Source organism: Neoarius graeffei, chromosome 1 (genome assembly GCF_027579695.1).
Source record: "Neoarius graeffei isolate fNeoGra1 chromosome 1, fNeoGra1.pri, whole genome shotgun sequence".
Taxonomy (NCBI): Eukaryota; Metazoa; Chordata; class Actinopteri; order Siluriformes; family Ariidae; genus Neoarius; species Neoarius graeffei.
Genome location: NC_083569.1, coordinates 42,059,902 through 42,079,922, shown reverse-complemented (window position 1 = coordinate 42,079,922; position 20,021 = coordinate 42,059,902). Strand labels below are relative to the sequence as shown.

At 41.5% G+C, this 20,021-nt stretch overlaps 1 protein-coding gene across 3 annotated transcripts in view; it reads right to left on the bottom strand.

The window, feature by feature from the left end:
- Positions 1-288: 288 nt before the first annotated feature.
- The window catches only part of lpin2 (lipin 2), a 106,002-nt gene continuing 86,269 nt past the window's right edge, over positions 289-20,021 (bottom strand). For 2 of the 3 annotated variants that reach the window (XM_060932098.1, XM_060932106.1), the window contains exons 12-19: positions 15,561-15,640; positions 14,913-15,069; positions 13,115-13,263; positions 10,264-10,350; positions 10,016-10,168; positions 9,363-9,477; positions 3,834-3,937; positions 289-3,017 (exon numbers count right to left, since the gene is read on the bottom strand). In XM_060932098.1, the coding sequence (XP_060788081.1) occupies positions 2,870-3,017; positions 3,834-3,937; positions 9,363-9,477; positions 10,016-10,168; positions 10,264-10,350; positions 13,115-13,263; positions 14,913-15,069; positions 15,561-15,640 (993 nt within the window). In that variant the 3' untranslated portion in view covers positions 289-2,869. The remainder of the gene's footprint in view (positions 3,018-3,833; positions 3,938-9,362; positions 9,478-10,015; positions 10,169-10,263; positions 10,351-13,114; positions 13,264-14,912; positions 15,070-15,560; positions 15,641-20,021) is intronic. The other variant, XM_060932089.1, reaches the window with a different exon arrangement.

Sequence of the window (20,021 nt, the reverse complement as noted above, 5' to 3'; positions counted from 1 at the left end):
CAATCCGAGTAGAACTGAGCATTCAAGAGCACTGTGGTTAAAGCTTTTATAAAAATCACATAACGTAATGGAATGACTAACAGTCAAAATGAAGAATTTCAGGACAGCTACAACAGGAAGATCTTTTGGGTACTGAAGGGGAAAATGATTTTGCATAGATAAAGCACTACAACAAGCAGGAATCAAAAATGAGACCCACAAAGAATTAAAGGGTTTGTTCATATCTATAGTGTAAACAGTGTCATAAGTTCTACTGTTTCATCCAACACTTAGAACAGCTGGATTCGTAAATGTAGTGATTCAAGAAGCGATTTCAGGAACTCTAAACTAGCCTGTGACACGCACACCTCCGCTATTCTCATTCCAAGAGAAGACAGTAATACCCCTTTATGCACACACTGCAACTTTTGGTTTGGACATTCCATCTTATTTATTGTACTGCTGAACAAGGCAATGGGGAGGGGGGGAACGACAAAATTTGACAATATTAATTTTTCCATTGCTATATAAATGAAGAAAATGTCTGACTTGAGGTGATAATCTCCTAAATCTGATTAAACCACACAATCTCCAGCCTTCATTTCATTCCACCACTCGGTTGCCTGTACCTCTTCTTTCTCTCCACTGTCTACCCTTGTCCTTCAATTCCTCAGCTGAATTCTAAACATCCTCCTGAAGGAAATGTAAGGGAAAAAGAAAAACGTTCGTTAGTGAAACAATCTAACTTTTGTAATAAATGCGTTTTAATCGATTTTCATGTCATTTTCCAAAACAATAAATCCATACACTAAGTATACACTTAAAGGTATCTAGAGTGGTCGGATGCAGTAATGTTCAATTTTGACACTGAAAACAATACAGGTTGACGACAAAATGCGTATTTCAACAAATAAAAGCATATAAAATTAAGGGCATGAAAAGCAAGAGTAATGAACAATAAATGATCGGTTCCAGAGCAATACGCATGGTGGTTTTTTAAACATTTTTACAACCATAGATGAGTGTGTCCATCCCACACAAGAAGTATTACTTTCATAGAAAGAACGGGATCACTTTGTTAATCATTAACAGACAGATTTCACTTCTACACTTCATAAAGACCAAAAAAAAAAAAGTGATAATACATTTGTGCATAAACAACTGAAAACAACCCAGGAAGTCCCTTCCCCCCCCCACAACGTTTACCATCATACAAATATCCTATTGTAAATAAATTACTTGCTATTGTGCTCCGAGTCGGTGTGCATGCCTACCTAACACAGTGCTTTACACCTAACTTTAAAACGAGGACCTAGAAACAAATTATTGTAAATACACTGTTACACAGAGGCAAAGACCAGCTTTTGCTAACTACTCATGACAAGGATGTGCTCCTTCCCTTGGCCACAGAGAATCATCAGTCAGAAGATGTTCAGGAAAATAATAAGGGACACTCCTCTTGTGAAACAGCTGCGATCTGTTTCTTCAACACCACTGTAATTGGCCCATTACAGTGCTATAACTGCTCAGGCAGACTGATAGGCTGTCTTCCTCAGCACCAAAACATCATTCACCTATAGACCTGAAAGTTTGAAAATATCTCAAAAGACAGACGTAAAACTCTAAATGCCATCATACTAGTTTAAAAAAAAAAACCCCGAGGCTAAAGCTACAAATCGGTACACATTAGAACTTCATCTCGGGAAATCAAACACCATTAGCATTTCTGGTCAATTTCTTTGATTACACAAATTAAATAGGCTGATTTTTACCTGCAGTGCAGTTCAAAAAACACTCGAGTCTTATTTTAGCCTCATGTGGGGGAAAAAAAATAAATAAAAAAAGAAGCTTTTAAACCTTCCACGCAAAAGGCTGCTGAATAGCTTCCAATAAGGCCATTCCTTCATTAGCTGCAAGCTGATCCATGGCACGTTCTTGCGATCAGTAAGGCATTATAAAGCAGCCAGACAATGAAATTGTTAACGAGTGGAAAACACCTGGAAAACAGATGGAAGCCTTGCTCAGGGCTTTTCCACCAGGGCTAAAAGCTTAAACGCACCATCGGACTGTAGATGCCGCGAAAAGATAGTGCTGCGAGGTCACCGACACGACTGACTTGGATAGCAGCAACAGCATTCAAGAGAGCGTCTGATCAAACCTTGTCAGAGACGCATAGTCAGACAGGAATTCTTTCGCCACGTCATGTTAGGAGGCAGTGCACTTTAGTAATCGTAATTAACTTACCATGAAATAGTTAATCATCATTTAGAGAACAAAATAAATTAGCATTTGTAAATAAATATCTCTATTAATTAGTTCTGTGATCCTACATATTCTCCCACATGACTCATTTTCTGTTTCCTACTAAACATACTGCGCCATTGTACCCACATGGTAACTGTTAAGCGCTTAGGCCACAAGATTGTAAACACCAGCCTACCCTGGACCACCACAGTGGGGATAAATCTTATTAAATTGTCCACCAGTATCAGACAGACCAGGCAGGCTATGATAACCCCAAATTAAGTAATTAACGTATACACACAATAAACTGAAGACTTTGATCTAAGTATCTATTAGATGCCTTGGCACTCAGGCAGGCTTCAAATATCCCTGATGTGTGTGACAATGAGGAAAAACTGCACCATCACCTCCCCCACAGTTCAACATGGATATTAGATTAAAGGGGAGAGCGAGGCATCATTCCGTCTGAGATGTGCAGATGGATTTTATACAACCCTTTACAACAGAACTGGCCTCAGCTGGTCAGAGTGCAGATACGGGTAGTGAGGACTTTTGGATTTTGCAAGGATTACACCCAATTATCTTTGAGAAATATTACTTCAGCCCATACAATGGCATATGGACAGAGACTGAGAGCATGTCTAGCCTATGAGAGTAGGTCGTCTGGGTTGATCTCGGGGATGGGCTGCCTCCAGAAACAAAACGAGCTGAACTCGGGGAAGCTGAAGGCCGAGCTTTGTTCTTTACTCAGCAATGGAAACACGTGCTCCACGAGCTCGCTCAGCCTGCTGTACCTGTACAGAAATGACAACACACATGTATGTACACACATATACACCTGGCCTTCCAGAACACAAAACACCATAGAGCTGCTAGGTAAATTATGAAAGTTTTTGAGCAAATATTCAGCAAAAAATAAAATGTTAATCCCTTTAACTCCCACCTTATTATTCAATAACCTGCCTTAAAGCATAATAATACACCAAGTACAATGAATTATTCAGTATCTACTGTGAAACTAATCGAAAAATATGGGGAAAAAATTGACCTTGCATATCCAGAGCATATGCAATCAAGTGCGTACGTGTTTGCGTCACAGTTGTCAGCAAAAAAAAAAAAGTTTTTGTTTATTAAAGTGAAAAAAAGATTGATGTAGTCTCAGTAACTGAAGCTGAACAGCTTGAAGATGAAGCGTTGCTCACAATGAACACTGACTAAAATACCCAGAGAAATAAAACACTCCTCATATAGGGTCTAGAAAGGCTTTTTGCGATTCAGCAAGACAATAAAGTCCAAATCATTGTTCTGAAAGCTTCTGAGATTAAGGCATTTAATGTAATGTAATGCATGCATTTACAACGTAATGCTGACCATTTGTCTTTTCTGAGCTGGATCCCTTGCTGACACTTTGTCACAAACCACAAGGGTGAGTAGATGGATCCAGTCAGTTTAATTTTAATAAAAATTTAGTTTGGTTTTTTTTCCTCGTTTGAGAGGTAAAGGGTTATAAAATCGGGAAATCGGAGTCCTGAGTGCCGTAATAGTGTTAACTGGTTTCTAGGGCTTAATTAGATTAGAGCACTGCAGATGTAAGAAGTGGACATGCTTACGAGGTCTTGTTTCCTTTAGTCTGCTCCTGAATTAGCTCTCCTTTAGGGTTGACAGTGAAAATCCTGCAAACAGGCACTCCGACCTCCTTATAGGCAAAAACATCCTAGAACGAGAAAGTGATCCAGATGTGCATTACAAACTGGAACATTATAGACTGTGTGGAACATTACAGACCATCTTTCCACCAAGCACATCAACAAGACAAACTTCAGACAGAAAAATAGATGTAATAATGTCTGTAAACGGGGCCAAAAATTTATGACACCCTCCACCCAAGCAGAGTCTCACCAATACAAGGATTTTAATGTTCGTGATGAGTATATTTTATCACTTGAAATCTGTGTGCTGTCTTCATGAGATCCTGAACTGCTTGTTAACCTTAATAAACTCATCTTACTATACTGTTAATAATCCTAACTGCCAGTATACTTAACTGAAGTTGTGTTTTTAATTTCAGTGAAGAATACCCCAAAAAGGAACAAGAGTGCTCTGAGAGCACAAGATCCCCTGCTGGTAGCTATGCCATAACTCTGGTAAAATGAAACTGAATTGAACGAAATTACAATATGCGTATTACCGACATAAAACAAAGAATCCTGTCAAATTTCGTGAAATTCCTCCAAAAAAAGTGTGAGAGGGGTTGATTTCAGAAGGTGAGCACCCTTCCTGGGACAGACATCATGACATAATCCCCCTTCGGGCCTTTCGGCCAGCGGGGGATAATAAAAATTGTGAGGGAAGTTGATTTCAGAAAGCAAGCACACCTTGACGAAACTGCCAAAGTACAAGTTTGTTCATAATCAAGGGTATAACCAGGGTTCCTACACATTGTCAAATTTAAAATTCCAGACTTTTTCCATACTCAAATTCTCAGGTTTGGAGACTTCAGCGAACAAACAACTACTCATATATTTAAAAGAATTACTTGAAAATCAAACAGGTACTCGCGTTATGACATACCACCAAAATGCATACCATATTTAGCTTGGCCTAAAATTTGTATCAGTGCCCTGTTTTTGTCATAAATATATATACACATTACACAAAATACAGGATGCCACTCTGACGCACACGTATCTGATGCACACCTCAAGACATTTAAACACAGGTGTGTGAAGATGTCAAGCACATACAGGATGTCCCGAAAAAAAATGTATACACACTTTTAATCACTGTAAAGTGCTGTGTGTTTATTAAAATCCGTGTAATTTTCAAAGAGTAATAGAATTTACAGACATTTTATTATTTACCGTATTTTCTGGACTATAGAGCGCACCTGTATATAAGCCGCATCCGCTCTATTTAAAAAAAAAATTAAAAAAAAAAAGATATACAAGCCGCACCGGGCTATAAGCCGCAGATATCTATGTTGAAAAATTAGATATTTACTGCATGTACAGAACGATTTTGTACTGTAAATGTACATGTATGTACCTGAACAGATTCTTTCCGAACAGTGCCTTTTAACACGGCAGCAACTTTGCTGATTAAAACGGAACAGAACCAAGAGAAAATAACCGGTATTTATTTACCTTCATTTCTCCTGTGTTTGAAACCACAAGTCACTTTAATCATCTTCGCTGGATTTGAAATTAATTACCAGTTAGTAATTTGTCGTGCGTGTTCTATCTGCTAAAGATCTGCTAATTCTTCTTTGCATTGATTTTTCGTCTTATTTTTGATTCTACTTCCGGAGTGCCCCTAGCGGTGGAAGAAAAATCCACAGAATAGCCGCACCTTTGTATAAGCCGCATGGTTCAAAACCTAGGAAAAAAGTAGCAGCTTATAGTCCAGAAAATACGGTAGTCACCACCTGTTCTCAAAATGGCATCCATTCTGGTCCAGTCACTGCTGACAATGCAAACCACATTCAATTCTCTTGGTATTTTTGGACATTCACTTTCAGTGACTGTTGCAGGTCTCATAGCGTAGACTATAAACATCAGTTAGAGGCAGTGATAAAACAATAAAGTAATGTCTGTAAATTCTATTACACCTTGAAAATGAAATGAATTTTAATAAACACCTACTTCACAATGATTCAAAGTGTGTATACATTTTTTTCGGGACACCCTGTATGTTCTGCGCACACACAAGTTTACTGAAGCTTCTAATTTGAAAACAGTCATTATGGCATTTTTTGTATTTACTATTGTGTTTTATGAAGGCCCTGTGTTAGTTCCACCGTAGATCACATTTTGTCCACATACCAAGAGATGGCAGACGTGGCCACCCTAACCAGTATGTAATGGCTGCAGTGCCCTTGAGCAAGGCATTTAACCCCACATTGCTCCAGGTTGTAACCATTTTGTACCCTGTAATAACTAAGTGGCTTTGGATAAAAGCGACAACTAAATGTAATGTAATTATAATAATAACGTAATAACAGCATTGTTCAGTTTATATGCATGTTTGCGTACACAGCCTTCATATTTTTGTTGGCAGTTTTTTTTGTCTTGGGTCGCTTGTTTTCAGGGTCCATGTGCCTTATTTTTCTAGCAAATTCTGGCAACACTGCCAAATAAGCCATAAGCATTTTTACACTGACTGGAGCTATGATGTGTGTTCACGCGTGTTCAAGAGGCGTTTTGTAGCAGGGGGTTTTCCTGAGTCTTGTCCAAAGTCTTTCAAGAAGCAAGCAGGTTCAGGGGGTGTGGCGGAGCGCATGCCAGTACAACAGAACACCCGTTTCCCTTCCTCCGCATTTCAACACATTTCTTTGGTAAAATTCAACTGAATGTCGGAAGGTTGAGCTTCATTTTACTATGTAGCGGCAAAGGTCTGGAAACACAAATATTTCTCCATACCCTAATTTCCATTTTCCATACTTTTCCAGACCTGGAAAATACTAAAATCAAATTCCATACTTTTCCATACTGCGTAGGAACCCTGTATAACTCTGGTTAAATTCGCCCAAATGAAACGAAATTTCAACCTGTGTATAACTGTCATATAACAAAGCCTTTTGCCAAGTTTGGTGAAATTCCTCCACAAATTGTAAGAGGAGTTGATTTCAGAAGAACGTACACCCTCATGAAATTGTCAAAGTTATTTAATCAAGGGTTAAAACTCTGGTAAAATTTTCACAAACTAAATTAAATTGTAATATGCGTATTACTGTCACATAAGGCCTTTTGCCAAGCTTCGAGAAATTCGTCCACAAATTGTGAGAGGAGTTGATGTCAGAAGGCAAACACACCTTCATGAAATTGTGAAAGTACAAGGCTGTTAATCAAGAGCCACAACTCTGGTAAAATGCCACCGAATTGAACAAAATAAGATGTGTATTACCGACACATAACAAGGCCTTTTGCCAAGTTTCGTGAAATTCCTCCACAAATTGTGAGAGGAGTTGATTGCAGAAGGAAAACACGCGCTCATGAAATTGTCAAATTATAATTTTGTTAATCAAGGGCTGTAACTCCGGTAAAACGTGACTATATTGAACGAAGTTACAATATGCGTATTACTGACATATAACGAAGAATCCTGCCAAGTTTCGTGAAATTCCTCCAAAAATTGAGAGAGAGGAGTTGATTTCAGGAGGTGAGCACCCTTCCCGGGATGGACGGACATCGCCACAACATAATCCCCCTTCGGGCCTTTCGGCCAGCAGGGGATAAAAAGGAGACTTGCAACCGGCCTGGAGGTTTAAGGAATACAGAGATGATGCATGCAGATTTATTTACTACTTTCATATTACCCGTAATGCTTTGCACCTTGGGGGGTAACCGAAATATAAACAAACTAAAACACGGGTGTCGCACACTGACAGTAATCTTTCGAATTTAAAATCTCCCTAAAACCTTCAAAGAAGTGTCAAAACTAAATAATCAAAGTTTAAAGAACTGGGCAAAGCCTTTTCTGTGGACTTTGAGAAATCAATCGGTAAAAAAGCGCTTGTAAATACTGTATTGAACGCTTTGAACATCTCGACTTTGAGTGACTCTCAGCAGCCTTCCTCGTCTGTCAACACGGGGGTTCCAACAATTACTTACCTGCAAAAGTTAAAAGACTGGCAGATGAGCTTCGAAAGCTCGACACTGATCATAGAAGAAGCCACACAGTGAAATCGTTTTTGCCGGGTGCTGATTACGGCGAGAAAGCCGTAAGAAAATACAAAAACGCTTTGAGCATGGGAACACAAGCAAGGAATTCACTCAGTCAGTCAAGTACGTACTGTAAACACGGCAAAATTGTTACATTTCTTTTTGAAGTTGATTTTGATTTCCCTCATGCTGATTTTCCTCAAGCTCATCTGCTACCAGATTACGACAATCTTTGGGCTGTTAGAGGAAGCTGTTAGGACAACCGGGTCAAATACTACATTCAATCTACCTACAGAAACACCCAAGCTTACTTACACTGCATCGTTTGCACTTTCTTTTGGGAGTTGATCCTTCAATAAAGTTGTCATTTTCAGTTCTTTGACTTCTTGTTTTTTGCACTTTTTATGACTAAACACAAAGACAGAGGGGTTGTAGGTTTCGTGACTTGGATCATCAGACTTTATTCCACCACCGAATTGTGTAGAACAGTGTCACATGTTGTCTGCCGGTGTAAAATTTGGACGCTGAATTCTCGCTAGCTTCTTTAGGTCTTCTATAAAACTTTAAATCAGAAAAAGTCGTTTTTCCTTCATGTGAATTTGAAGAAATGACTGAGGTTATCTGACTTCGTAAGCAAATAAAGTGCCTGGTTACCCCCCCCAGGTGCAAAGCATTATGGGTATGTGAGAATAGTTAATTATATGCTTGTTGGAAGAGCTGCGGGCGGCACGGTGGTGTAGTGGTTAGCGCTGTCGCCTCACAGCAAGAAGGTCCTGGGTTCGAGCCCCGGGGCCGGCGAGGGCCTTTCTGTGTGGAGTTTGCATGTTCTCCCCGTGTCCGCGTGGGTTTCCTCCGGGTGCTCCGGTTTCCCCCACAGTCCAAAGACATGCAGGTTAGGTTAACTGGTGACTCTAAATTGACCGTAGGTGTGAATGTGAGTGTGAATGGTTGTCTGTGTCTATGTGTCAGCCCTGTGATGACCTGGCGACTTGTCCAGGGTGTACCCCGCCTTTCGCCCGTAGTCAGCTGGGATAGGCTCCCAGGAATATAGGAATATAGGCTCCCAGGAATGTAGAACAGGATAAAGCGGCTAGAGATAATGAGATGAGATGAGATGGAAGAGCTGCCAAGTGTGTGCTGAGTATTCTGCCCTCTGCAGGCAATTACAAGTACTGTGCATGTGCAATTGTCTCCCCATAACTCTCCTAGTTATAAATATATCCGTTTTGCTTGACAGCCCCAAATACAGCCTTTGCCATAAGCAATATTTGAACGGTCAATAAAGTTAATTATGATGTATTGCCATATTGTTGCTGCTCCCCCCCCCAAAAAAAAAAAAAAAAACTTCCTGCCATCCACCTGACGCAAGTTGCATGGCAGACAGCACACCTCAATCCTGAATCCACATATCACACTTGCCACCAGCAACTGCAGGCAGGTAATAAAAATGCAAACAGAGCTTACTACAATTCAACTCACATTGGTCCTGTTTCCAAATGCAGCATAAAAGGGATGTTTGTTGGACTGAAACAGGTTCTTGATGTCAGTAAGACATTCAATCTTGAAAATCTCTGGCTTTTTCTCAATCACTTCTCTGTAAAAGGAAAAGAACAGACAGAAAATCTCATTAGGCTGTACACTTTGAGGACTGCACACATCAATGTCACAGCTTGACAACATTATATATAAAATCCAAAATAACTTCCCGTGTTTAAAAACGCTTGGTAGGAAGAAATGTACACTTGGCTGAAGGTTCATTCAGTCCAGATTGAGAGAAAATTGAATAAATTTGGAATTCTTACCCACTAGCTAGCTACCAAATAGGGAGGATGAAGGCTAGCACATGCTTACTCTGAGACATGTGAAGCCAGCCACCACGTTCTCGCACGCAGCTGAAGGCGCTTTAAGGAAAGTGCTAACTGCCCTGCTCTACATACACAAGCTCACAGATAGCAAGAGTAACCAATCATGGGCATGACTGACAGGAAGAGTATGGTATCCCTCAGGACCACAGATTGTTGTGGCATCCACAGCATTCAAAAATCACAATCTTGCAATAATAGTGCAATTTTTTTTTTTTTTTTTGCTGTCACACCACTCGGGAGTCTTTTTTTTTGGACTAGGTGTGGTACCTGTGAAATGCAGAGAAGAGGCTGCTGGGAGAAAGCATGAGGGGTCCACGGGGTAGAATCGTGCCACCATCATTCACCCACTGCAGATAGCCACGAGTCATATCGGCCATGCCAATAGCTCTGGCTGAACAATACAGAAACTTGTAGCCATTCCTGCACAGCACACAGAAACAGAATTGTACACATCCGTGTAAAACTTCAGTTAAAATGACAGCATGATAAGACAAATGCATCTGTGATGAACTCACTCGGCTACAGAGTGGTAAAGCTTGGCAATGCCTTGGTGAGTCCAGTCCTTCCCGAGCTGAGGCAGAATCTGCCCAAACACGTCTGATCTGCAGGACAGCACACACACACACACACACACAGCGTCAGCAAGGAGCCAGAGCTCCATGTCTAAATGGAACGCCACAAGTGTCACTTTCTTTGAAGAATTAACAAAAGTTTAAAAAAGCAAAGCCATCTTTCACTATCTGGAGGAGTCTTAAACCATGTAATCTGCTAACGAGGAACATCTCCCTGACTTTAAAGTATTATCTGGTGCACAGCCCAGATGGCAGTGCAAAACTGCTAGATTTAAATTGGCTCATTATGGTGACGTCCTTCACCTGGTCTGAATCCGTGGCCTTGCTCTTGCTACACTGATGCAGCAGAAATAATAAGCTCCACTCTTTTTTTTTTTTTTTTAAATGTTGCCCACTGTTCTGTGAGAACAGCTGCAGAGAACCATCTTTATATACACATTATATCTGCCTTTGATGCAATTAAAACCCAGACTGGCTTTGAGCCAACATTAGTGCTGCGAGTACCATCAAACTCTGCACTATTCAATAAGACAGTATCCATTAAGCCTAGGTCACAACCGGACATACGATTTTTTGGCCGTGCGATTTTTGGCGTTTCCCAAATCGCTGCGTTTTTTTTGTTCGTGGAGAAAGACGCACGTTGGCCGCAAGTTTGTCTTGCAACCTGAAAAAAACATAAGCGCCCGTAGAGTTTGACATGACAAAGAACCTCTGCGGCCGGTCTACGGCTCGAAAATCAGCACGTCACATGCGTGCCCTCCATGCGTTTCACGCGCGCCCTCTGTGCGTTTCTTGCACGTAGACCAGCCGTAGGAGCACGTACGGCCAGTTGTGACCGAGGCTTTAGACTGTGCAAACGGTCGCTTTTGTGAAACTAAAAGCTTGACTAGATTGGATTGGTATTCATTGGCACATTCAATCTCTTTCAACTCCTTTATAATTTCCAACTGATTGGCTTTTCCTCCATGTGCCAAACTCATTACTGTGCATTGTAAGGGAGTTGTTCATCGTAATATTTACACACTGTATGGCTTTTTGTTTTTATATTCTTCTGTTGACTAACTGAAAAAATTATTCAAGACCAAAGTTTCACAAGCACAGATTTATGATGACTGCTGTTGGCCCATCAAAAGCAACAACACTACACTTTATCATGCTCTCTGTTGTAAAAAACAGAGCAGCTTTGGGGAAAAAAAAAAAAAAACAGAGCAGCTTTGGGGAGGGGGAAAAAACAGAGCAGCTTTGGGGAGGGGGAAAAAACAGAGCAGCTTTGGGGAGGGGGAAAAACAGAGCAGCTTTGGGGAGGGGGGGAAAAACAGAGCAGCTTTGGGGAGGGGGAAAACAGAGCAGCTTTGGGGAGGGGAAAAACACAGAGCAGCTTTGGGGAGGGGAAAAAACACAGAGCAGCTTTGGGGAGGGGAAAAAACAGAGCAGCTTTGGGGAGGGGGGAAAAAAACAGAGCAGCTTTGGGGAGGGGGGAAAAACAGAGCAGCTTTGGGGAGGGGAAAAAACAGAGCAGCTTTGGGGAGGGGAAAAAAAACAGAGCAGCTTTGGGGAGGGGAAAAAAACAGAGCAGCTTTGGGGAGGGGAAAAAAACAGCAGCTTTGGGGAGGGGAAAAAACAGAGCAGCTTTGGGGAGGGGGAAAAACAGAGCAGCTTTGGGGAGGGGGAAAAACAGAGCAGCTTTGGGGAGGGGAAAAAACAGAGCAGCTTTGGGGAGGGGGAAAAACAGAGCAGCTTTGGGGAGGGGGAAAAAACAGAGCAGCTTTGGGGAGGGGGAAAAACAGAGCAGCTTTGGGGAGGGGAAAAAACAGAGCAGCTTTGGGGAGGGGGAAAAACAGAGCAGCTTTGGGGAGGGGGGAAAAACAGAGCAGCTTTGGGGAGGGGGAAAAACAGAGCAGCTTTGGGGAGGGGGGAAAAACAGAGCAGCTTTGGGGAGGGGGGAAAAACAGAGCAGCTTTGGGGAGGGGGGAAAAACAGAGCAGCTTTGGGGAGGGGGGAAAAACAGAGCAGCTTTGGGGAGGGGGGAAAAACAGAGCAGCTTTGGGGAGGGGGAAAAACAGAGCAGCTTTGGGGAGGGGGGAAAAACAGAGCAGCTTTGGGGAGGGGGGAAAAACAGAGCAGCTTTGGGGAGGGGGAAAAACAGAGCAGCTTTGGGGAGGGGGAAAAAACAGAGCAGCTTTGGGGAGGGGGAAAAAAACAGCAGCTTTGGGGAGGGGGAAAAACACAGAGCAGCTTTGGGGAGGGGGGAAAAAAACACAGCAGCTTTGGGGAGGGGAAAAAAAAACAGAGCAGCTTTGGGGAGGGGGAAAAAAAACACAGAGCAGCTTTGGGGAGGGGGAAAAAAACACAGAGCAGCTTTGGGGAGGGGGGAAAAAAAACAGAGCAGCTTTGGGGAGGGGGAAAAAAACAGAGCAGCTTTGGGGAGGGGGAAAAAAAAACACAGAGCAGCTTTGGAGAGGGGGGAAAAAACAGAGCAGCTTTGGGGAGGGGAAAAAAAAACCACAGAGCAGCTTTGGGGAGGGGGGAAAAAAACACAGAGCAGCTTTGGAGAGGGGGAAAAAAACAGAGCAGCTTTGGGGAGGGGAAAAAAAAACCACAGAGCAGCTTTGGGGAGGGGGAAAAAAAAAAAAAACACAGAGCAGCTTTGGAGAGGGGGAAAAAAAACAGAGCAGCTTTGGGGAGGGGAAAAAAAAAACCACAGAGCAGCTTTGGGGAGGGGGGAAAAAAAAACAGAGCAGCGATCGATCGATCGATCGATAGATAGATAGATGGGCATCACTGTAGTACCTACTTTGTAATAGTGCCATCGATATCAGAAATGATGACCTTGTCATCCCAGTCCCACAGGTAGATCGTGCCATCACAGCGGCATGTGCCCTGGTACTGGGTGGTTATGCTGAAGGTGACATCATTAGGCCCCTGCTTCAGCTTTAGTTTGGCCTGTGAGACAGAGATATTCATTGCAACACATTACACACATCTCTCTTACATTGCAACTTACTACTAAACCAGAGCAGGGCAATAAATATCAAGCCATATGAAATTTTATGCTTCTAATTTCCCGTACGTAATGTATAAAATCACCCGCATGTGTTATACCAGATGAGGATTGTGTTATTTATTTGTGCACGTTGAAATATATGAGGAACATTACCAAATTGCAACCTACTGTGAAGTATTAATTACCCATTACTCATTTGAAGTATGTACTAGAACTACTAACTCAAGCTTCTTTGAAAGCTAATTGGTTGAGATGATTTGAAGCCAGGAGAGGGAGCTCTAATCAAAACAACAGCCATTAGACAATCTTGTCAAAATGATTCATTGTGCTGCAGATTAGTCTAAATAACAGCAGCAAAGGCTTATGGGGTAGATTATAACAGTTTCACAGAAAAGCCTTTAATAGCGCATTAGACGAAGATCTCGTTCCTTTCTGGACTTTGAAGAACCACTGAACGCATTGATTAGCAAAGCCTAAAAGGCTGGAGCTTTTTAACACCACTTACACAGAAGCTAAGGGAGGAGTAAAGTGATTTTCCTGTTCATAACTATAAAGTCTATTTAAGCTTAGTTTTACCCAGGGAGGTAGGATACCTTAAGTGAGTAATGAAAAACAAATCTGCAAAAAGTTTTATAAGCATCACAGTGAATTTATCACCTCTTCTTGGTTAAATTTAGTCAAAGGTGTCTTGCTCTAATTCGACTTTCCAATAATAAATCACCAACACCACCGAGTAGTTGTCGCAAGCTAGACATCTGGGTTGTTTTTTTTTTTTTGGGACACGCAAAAGTTCGAAGATTATGTTGAATAAACATGCTTGCCAAAATGGCAGTTGCACCGTCAACCAAACGGCCACTTCCTGTGACAGACGATAAGCAATTTTTGGCCACCTTTAAATGATGGAGAATTTTGTTGTAAACAAGTCATGAACTATTATTCAAAAATTCTTGCTCTGAAAAGCTCGTCGTTTCACATTTTTCAAAAAATTTTGTCAACTTGTCAGAGGCCAGCGCATGTATGCGCACATACACAGATGTGCAGACATCCAGTTTGACTGCAACGTTCAAGGTGAGTCCAATTACGGTTAGAATTTCTGCCATTATTGTTTCCATGGTTACAGCCACATTTAACTGGTGGGTTTGACCTTTGGATTATGCGTAGTTATAATTTACCAGGACTAGGAAGCTAGACCAACAAGCCGATTCTACAGGAAGAGTCCGGTGACTCAAGGTAAATCAGTCTTGACCAGCTTTAAATAAATAAATCGTTATGCTTCTGTAACCTCCATTTCTCTCACCCGTTTTTTTTTTTTTTTGGGTTAAGATCAGTTTCACATACATGAACAGAATGAACAAAATGAAGGTGTGAATAGAAAGACAGACACACATCATAGCTTTTGTGAAATGTATTCAAATATAAACAGGAATAAGACTCCGGGGCCAGGATCTGGTACATGATGGAAGTGTGGAAATGTTACCTAGTATTAACTGACCAGCCTCATTACATTACAGAAATTTACTGGGTAAAACTAGCCGAAATAGAGCTTTGTGCACATTAGGAGAGAAGTAAAAAGGTAAAGCAGACTCACAATCTGGTCGGAAGAGAGGCGCAAGGACTTCCTGTAGGAGAGTGTGCTAGGCTGAGGTTGAGGCTGGGGCTCAGTCTGAGCCGAGCGCTCAAGAGAAGCAGCAGCTGCACTCACCTCCTTCCCCTCCTCATCACTAGACGAGTCTCTGGACTCCACTCTGAACAAACAGTAACCATTTGGTCAGGGAACTGCATTTGCTAATGCTCACTAGCTCCACATTTAAGTCTTCCCTGAAACTACAAAGAGCTTAAGTCTGAAAGAAACTAGGCCAGCTCACTGCAAGGCAAGTTTGGGAAACTTCCAGTCAGCGACTTGGGAAAACTTAGTCAATTTTAACATTTATATTTATACCATTTGGCAGATGCCTTTATCCAAAGCATCTTGCATTTATCTCTTTTTTTTTTTTTTTTTAAACAACTGAGCAGTTGTAGGTTAAGGCAGCACTGACAGTGTGGTGCTGCTGGGATTCAAATTAACAACCTTCTGATCAGACGTCCAATGTTTTAACCACTCTGCTACCACTAACACAATGTGAGATGTCTGGTTTTATCTTCATCTTTGGGTGTGTCCGACATACCATACTGAAATTGCGCCCTTTAACCCACACAGACAGCAAACTATGTGACAGGAAGTAATGTGATGCCTTACTTGCAGGGATCATTTTCCAGAGAGGCTTCTCCCTCTTTTAGCTGCTCCTCCTTCATCTCCAGTTTTCCTGCATTCTCAGACTAAAGGAAAAAATGGCAACAGAAGACATCAGACTAGGCAGCTGCTTACTCCACAATCAAATGACCCATAACACATTCAGTTCTTGCAGAAAAACAAAGGTTTGTTTTTTTTTTCATTTCTTCTTGCAAAATCAAACACCACAAAAGACCCAAGTGAATAAGAACAGGACATAAGCCTTAGTGCCTTGAATTTTGGAAAAATCAACAGCCCTTCAATTTGTTCCTGATGAAAAGCCCTGAGAGTAATGAGCTGCCTGCTCTGTTTCTATCCATCATAACTGAGCATGTAAAAGTCCACACGCTCCATGGAGTCCTAATTACCGAACTGCAGGATGGAGGCAGACACAGAAACAGACACTGATGTGCGAGCAATTTAAGATACTTCAGAGCAAATATAGGGAGCTTCAGATGTTAACAAACCAAAACATCACTCATTGCTCTGTGCCAGAAATTACAGAAACAACCCCGCTACTAGCAGAGAAACAACTAGTCCAGCAGAGCCAAAAGGCAAGTCGTCACCTGCGCGCTATGAGATTAAAGAGCATTTAATAAACTGAAGACAGGTTAAAAATAAATAAAGTTTCTCCCTGACTGTCATATGGATTATAGCTGTATAATACAAAATGCAGTACAATAATTGGTAAAGATGGGTATAAAAAAAAAAAGGTTATGAAAAATGTCTTTGGGAATTATTTGCTTTATCTCACATTGAAAACATGAGAGAATTCTTTACTTGAAGTAAATATATTATTTATTTGAAGTAAAACATGTGTCAAAATAGATATTAGTACTCAAAAAATCTTGGGATCAGTATGTAACACATCAATCAGCCATAAAATTAAAAACACTGACAGGTAAAGTGAATAACATTGATTATGTTGTTACAGTGGCACCCGCCAACAGGTGGGATATACCGGTATTAGGCAGCAAGAGAAGAGACACTTCTCAAAGTTGATTTTTTTTTTTTTTTAGGGGGCACGCAAGTATAAGGATCTGAGTGACTCTGACAAGGGCCCAAAACAGAAAGGTGTCCACATTAACTTTTTCAGCAGTTTGTGCCACAGTAGCTCTTCTGTGGGACTGGACCATATGGGCTAGTCTTTGTGCCCCATGAGAATCAGTGAGCCTTCGACACCCATGACCTTATCACCAGTTCACCGGTTGCCCTTCCTTGGACCACTTTTGGTTGGTACTAACCACTGCATACCAGGAACACACCATAAGATGTACCGTTTTGGAGATGCTCAGACCCAGTCATCTGGCCATCACAATCTGGCCCTTGTCAAAGTCGCTCAGATCCTTACACTTGCCCATGTTTCCTGCTTCCAACACATCAGCTTCGAGTTGACTGTTCTCTTGCTGCCTAATATATCCCACCACTTGGCAGGTGCCACTGTAACAGTGTAATTACTTTACTAGTCAGTGATTGTAATTTTATGGCTGATGGGTATATACGGTAGCAGTCAAAAGTTTGGACACCCCTACTCATTCATAGTCCCCCCCTATATTTTGACTATTTTCTACATTGTTGAACAATACTGAAGACATCCAACCCTTTCTTCTTGTTCTTTGTGTATCCAGTGTTATTACTGCAGAGCCAATGATTTTCTGTTTCAAAATCTGGCTTTTTCCGTTTCGGACAATGAAAAATTCCGTTTCACAATTTCAGTTCAAAATTGTTCTGTTTGGCTCCAATTTAGTAATTCTGGCTGGCATAATTTTACTTGGGTTTCAAAGTATCGCATCTCTAGACACAAATGGTCCTTTACATGAAGAAGTCATTCATTAAAAAAAAAACATATATAATAAAACAATTACACTGACAGTAGGCTGATAAATTGCATTAATTAAAAAAAAATTAAAATGGAATCACAGATTGAGAACTCAAAATACTTTGACATACTGATAACATAAATCAAGAAACTAGGATCACCGTTAACTAAAACCCCATCTCATATATAATACATGCAATATAATAGCGTATATAATCTCAATATAATATTGAGTACTGATAAATTAATGGGGTAAATTAATACAGTAATACTTACTGAGCCTGTAATGACAATACTCATAATTGACTGTTTAAAAATATTACTCTATATCCATCTTTTTTAGTACACCACAAACTCCTGAAACAGTGTTTCCTAACAAAGCACAGAACACGCTCTCAAACAGACTAGAATAGTTTAACTTTGATTGTAATGACAGTCCTGAATATTCTTTGCAGATCAACCACTGAGCGCTCTCAGAGTACCTAGAAACGCTGCTCGATATCGCCATTATGACAGAGCATCACAAGTTGTTTAGTATCGGTCTCTGTGAGACTGAATCTTCTGTCATTTACACTACGTTCACACTGCAAGGCTTAATGCTCAATTCCGATTTTTTTTGTGAAATCCGATTTTTTTGAGAGGTTGTTCACATTAACAAATATATGCGACTTGTATGTGATCCTCAGTATGAACGAAAAGCAACCTAAAAGTGTTCCGCATGCGCATTGCAGGATACGACGACGTCACACGCAGTGAGCATGGCCAGTGTTTACGGAAGTAACCTAAAGTTTCCTGTGTATGACAGTAGCCAGCATGGAGTACCTGGCGATGATGCAGTTGTTGTTGCGACGGAGCCAGAACATGCACAATAGCCTGATGTTATGGAGGAGGTTGAGAAGGAAGAGGGCAAGGGTTTTGGCTCAGGCGTTCTGCGGGGTAGTGACTGCAACCTCCGTTCAAAGGAACATCAAAGCCATGTTGTTGTAACTTTTTTTGAGAGACCCGCCGCCTACTTCAGCGCAGAATCGTGACGTTTGTGGCTTGTTGATGACGTGTAAGTCGGATGAATGCGACCTGGCGGTTCAGACTGAAGTCGCATATGAAAAGATCGGATAGGAATCGGAATCAGGACCACATATCCAAACGGCCTGGGTCGGATTTGAAAAAATCGGATCTGTGTTGTTCATATTGTCAATAAAAGATCGGATACAGGTCACATATGGGCGAAAAAATCGGATTTGAGTCACTTCAGCCTGCAGTGTGAACGTAGTGTTATTCATGGAAAAGGAGCGCTCAACGTCCACACTCGCCACTGGCAACCATATGGCATTCGTTTCTTTTTCGCGGTCGCCATTCTAGTTGCGACGCAGGGAGCGAATCTGTAAACGAGCAGCTCATTGGCTGGTTAGGTGTGCCACAAGCCAATCACAATCACCGACAAAGCTGCCTTGACCGTAAAGGCATGTCTGCTTGGGCGTTAGCAGCAGTTACGCAGAAGCCTTCTGCAGCAGTTACACTTTGACACGCGAGCAATGTTGAAAAAATGAATACAAGCACAGATGTACTAAAAAAACCCATTATTTTCAAAAATTCCGTTTGGCAGTCAAAAATCCGTTTCACGATAAAAATTCCGTAATTTCCGCCCGTTTTCCACGATCGCGGAAAATCATTGGCCCCATTACTGTTGATCTTAGCCTTGTCTGGTTTTGACCTTAGTCTATGTAACATTCACCATCTCTGCCCGTGTTTTGGCCCTTGCTATGGAATAGCCTGAAAAACAGACCATTTGCAAATAGTGTGAAGCACCATAGACGTACATGGCCACTGACCATCTCTGAGAATTCCAACACTATTCCTGCATGTTCAAACACCATCCCATAACAAAGACATAGCACGTCTCATCCTTTAAATTGTTTAAATATGTACACTCACTGACCACTTTATTAGGAACACCAACTCATTCATGCAATTCTCTAAATTAGCCAATTATAGGGAATTATGTGGGAGTGTGTTAAATAAAATGTTTCGTATTTTAGATTCTTCAGAGTAGCCAGCGCTTACTTTGATGACATTTTGCACACTATTGACATTATCTTAACCAGCTTCATGAGGTAGTCACCTGGAATGCTTTTCAATTAACAGATGCCTCGTCAAAAAAGTTAATTAGTGCAATTTCTTGCCTTCTTAATGTGCTTGAGATCAAACAGTAAATAATCTCATCTCATTATCTCTAGCCGCTTTATCCTGTTCTACAAGGTTGCAGGCAAGCTGGAGCCTATCCCAGCTGACTACGGGCGAAAGGCGGGGTACACCCTGGACAAGTCGCCAGGTCATCACAGGGCTGACACATAGACACAGACAACCATTCACACTCACATTCACACCTACGCTCAATTTAGAGTCACCAGTTAACCTAACCTGCATGTCTTTGGACTGTGGGGGAAACCGGAGCACCCGGAGGAAACCCACGCGGACACGGGGAGAACATGCAAACTCCGCACAGAAAGGCCCTCGTCGGCCACGGGGCTCGAACCCGGACCTTCTTGCTGTGAGGCGACAGCGCTAACCACTACACCACCGTGCCGCCCACAGTAAATAATAATAATAAT